The 3783-nt window shown below is 48.7% G+C and overlaps 1 protein-coding gene across 1 annotated transcript; it reads right to left on the bottom strand.

Annotated features, from left to right (window-relative positions):
* Positions 1-610: 610 nt before the first annotated feature.
* Positions 611-1189, bottom strand: LOC144146716 (uncharacterized). The gene is made up of 2 exons (XM_077678644.1): positions 941-1189; positions 611-841 (listed from the first exon to the last, which is right to left on the bottom strand). Exons 1-2 carry the CDS (start codon positions 1187-1189, stop codon positions 611-613), a joined length of 480 nt encoding a protein of 159 aa, XP_077534770.1.
* Positions 1190-3783: the final 2594 nt, after the last annotated feature.

Below are 3783 nucleotides of genomic sequence, written 5' to 3'. Positions count from 1 at the left end.
CAACGAAAGCCTGACCAGTTTACACAATCTTTTCTACGTCATGTGTGCTTCGAATGTGCACGAGAGAAGATTTTTCATCTTTTCGCGCATAGACCTTGCCACCACGTTTCGAGGGTCTAGGCCCACTCGTCACAAGTCCACTCGTCATAGGCCAACTCGTCACAGGTAAACTGGTCAGGAATGCCAACTCCGTCACAGGGCATTTCGTACGAGGAATTCTCGTATCATCGAATATTCGTCACACGGAAAACTCGCATCACGAGCTTGTCTTGGAACGTTGAAGCGATGTTTCCGCCTGCTATACGTCGCCCATATAAAAATGATGTCGGCGAGTGAGTGTTCCTTCAAAGTTGTTGACGTAGGCAGTTAGGTGAATGTGCCGTAATACCGAGCTAATAAATTTGAATGACAATTGCATACAAATTTGTAATATAATTGCACGCGAAAAAAGTAGACAAATTGTTATAAATGACGCAGGGAACAGGTTGTGCATGAAAAAAAATCTTTATTGCACTCTCTTTGTACTGTTGTATTATTTACACTGTTCTCTCGCAGTGTCGTTGTGTAGGCGTCTTCAGCGCTGGGTTCCGACGTTGTTCACTGCCTCAGTTCAGAAGCGGATGTTAAGGGCAATAAATCGAAGCGTGTTGATTGGGGCTCCTCTGTCGTGATCAGCCAGGATTCTAGCGATGCGATCGTTCACGTCCTCGTATTTGCAGGCGAGCCGTGGGAGGTGCTGTCCCACGTCTAACTGGGCCATCCTAAGTTCCTGCAGCCCTTGCTCATCCTTCAGGCACTTCAAGAAAGCCCATAGGTTTGGAAAACAACACTCGACGTTTGACTGAAACGAAAAAGTAGCAATTAAAATTATTCAATTTATCTTATGAGCGCACTTAAATAATAACCAGAATACGTTGCACGCATAGTGCATATAACAGACCGGAAAGCCACGATGCCAGGCCTCCACAGAGTTGTTCGTTCGTGGGAAATTTTGCTGCACGGCTTCATGCACGGACCACAGGTGGGGCGGGAAGAGGGCACTTTGTATTCCGTTGCGCCGCCGCCGACCGATGCAGGTGTCTTCAAAGTACATGGCCAAATCTGACGCGCAGCTTGGCCACCCTACAAGAAGGTCGTCGAACGCGTCCGGAACCTCTGACAGCGGCAGGAATGCCAATGCCGGTAGCATGCGCATCTAAAAAATGAAACAATGGGAATTTAACTCAAAATTGCGGTTTAGCTGCGATAATATATGATTTCCAATTTCCCGAGACAAAGTTGCTTATAGAAGACACGGCAGCAGCGTTATTTAAACTTCATAACAATCTAGATTTAAAATATACCGCCTTTTTGGATGGAGCGCTAACAGCCATGACTGTTGCACTGAATAAAATTACCTGAACGGCGAATTCTTCGTCATTGCTGTAGCTAGCTTGCATGCCAAACTTGCACAGCTTCCGGTAAACGGACTGGCAAAGATGGAAAAAACATTCCTGTATCCGAGTCTGGGGAAAATGCCGTGCACAGGCTCTAATGGCTGCTGCCTCGAAGTCGCTGTACATGACCTCACATGCCAGGTTAGAAACCATACCAGCCAGTACAGAGAAGAGCCTGAAAAGAAATTCAAAGGAATAATAGCGTCATAAGTATATACATGCAGTGAAGCGGACCGCTCAAATTAGGTAAAGTAAAACTTACCGCTGGTACGTTTCCTCCTTCTTGTTTGGCAGCAATGCATACATAAGGGAGATCACTGCACCATAATACAGGCCATGTACTGTGTAAATCTGATAAAACAGTGACGGCGTCACTTTGAAAGTTCCGTCCATAAACCAACACTTTGCAGCGGAGAGACGTTCAAAATTTTTGCGTTGGCGAAGACCAGAATGCGGTCGTGGTCTCCAGAACCACTGTCGTACGGCAAGAAAGGTGAATCGTCGCTCCCAGCTACCTGCAAAATACAAGAACATTATAGATGTCACATGCAGCAGCTGTTGGCAATAGCAACTCTTAGTTAAGCGGGTATACCTTGAACTCCTCTCAAATAATGATATCCTCTCGGGCTTTCAACAGAACGTAAGGTTTCTGGTGCTTGTGCCTCTGCTTACGAATGGTTCTTTTGAGTGTGCTTTGCGAAGGCATCTGTGAAGCCGTATGCTCGCTTACCGAGGCAGCGGTCTCAAGCAAAATGCGATGCGGTGGCTCGCTCCCATTCTCTGGTAGTGCAAAAGGAATATGCAGTATGTTACTCCAATAAAACAATCAGTCAGTAAAGCACAAGAAAAGGAACATAATTTTTTAAACATGCCTATCAATCTAAAAACAGATGGAATCTCACCAGCTTTTCTCTTCATGCCTTGTCACACTTTCAGGAGGTTGATGTCGGTCAGGTCCGCTGCATGACTGTGACACCCACTGATCGCCACTACTGATCTTATGGAGTCGTCTGTTGTAATCTTTGCCTTGAAGAGTTTTCGCTCCCTACATACCCAGTAAGTGCCCGAGCTGTTCTGCCTACTGATAGTATGGGAGTACCCCTCGTACAATAACGTAGGGGCGCCTCGCTGAGTTTTCGCTACCTCCATATTTCTCCGGTCACTAAAGATGACATACGAATCGAAGGATAATATATTCGTCTTGGAATGGTTGCTTTTATAGCCTGGTGCTTCTTTGTTAGCGGCCCCGTGATTTGACCGTGTCCCATCTTCCTCGCCCTTACCAGCCAGTGATAAGGCGATTCTGTGGAACTATTTTCCTTACCCAAATTTCCATGGATGTGTCAGCGCAGCGTTGAAAGCTCAAGCGCGCTACCCGCCCTTCCCCCGAACGGCGCTTCATCTGCGTGTTCAATCACCTGGTCACAAACACCTGTCAACCACCCTGTCCGATGGTAACTAAAGTACTATCGTCTATACCGTATTTTCGCCTCGTATATCCCGCCAAAAAAAATAAAACATTGCAGGGGTAAAGTAGAGGTGCGGATATGCGAGGTTTTTTTTTGGTGCAGCTTTGCGCATTGTGCGGTGAGGCCCCTGCAGCCGCAATAACATCTAATTAAGCGACTGCTATCCTAATGGTGGGCATTCTAGCCTATTCGGCGCACTCACTTAAAAGGTCTCCAGGTGGTCAAAGTTAATTCGGAGCCCTCCACTACGGCGCGATTCATCGCCTTGGACGAGCAGCACCATGCCTCAGAGTAAGAAGCCGGGTGTGATGTGCATGGGGTGCGAGCACGAATACCCGCTCGAGGAGACGAGATTCGAGTCGGTCGAGGACGCGGAAGGGCAGGACTTCATGTGCAGAGTGTATGTGCTAGCGTCGCGCCTCGACCGGGTCGAGGAAGAAAAGGAGCAGCTCCGAGTTCAGCTAGGCGAGCTACCGGAGGAGTTGAAAGATGAAAAAGAGCAGAGGAAGGCACTCGAAGCGAGGTTGGGGCAAATGGAGGTCAAACTGCCGACGAAGGATGACATCCCGACAAACGATGAAGCAGGTCACGAGGCAGATGGGTCGGCAGTGCTTGACCCCGAGAAGGAAAAGGAGGAGGACAAAGACGCCACGCCGGAAGACGATCCCGGACTGGCGCTGACTCAGCGGGAGCGGGAGCAGGTGGCCGCGCCGGGGGGCAGCCAGGAAAAGTAAGAAAGGCGCATGGTGATTGTGGCGGGGGACTCCAACATGCGGTACTCAGAAATGGAGATTAGAGGCCGGGTGAGAAAGGACGAGAGAGTGCAGGTTGGCGTGTTCCCGGGGCAGACGGTCAGGGTAGTGTTAGAAAAGTCAAAG

Source organism: Haemaphysalis longicornis, unplaced genomic scaffold (genome assembly GCF_048455015.1).
Source record: "Haemaphysalis longicornis isolate Haplotype H1 unplaced genomic scaffold, Haemaphysalis longicornis Haplotype H1 scaffold_7, whole genome shotgun sequence".
Classification (NCBI taxonomy): Eukaryota; Metazoa; Arthropoda; class Arachnida; order Ixodida; family Ixodidae; genus Haemaphysalis; species Haemaphysalis longicornis.
Note: the sequence above shows the minus strand (reverse complement) of the source record. Positions and strands in the feature narration are given on the sequence as shown.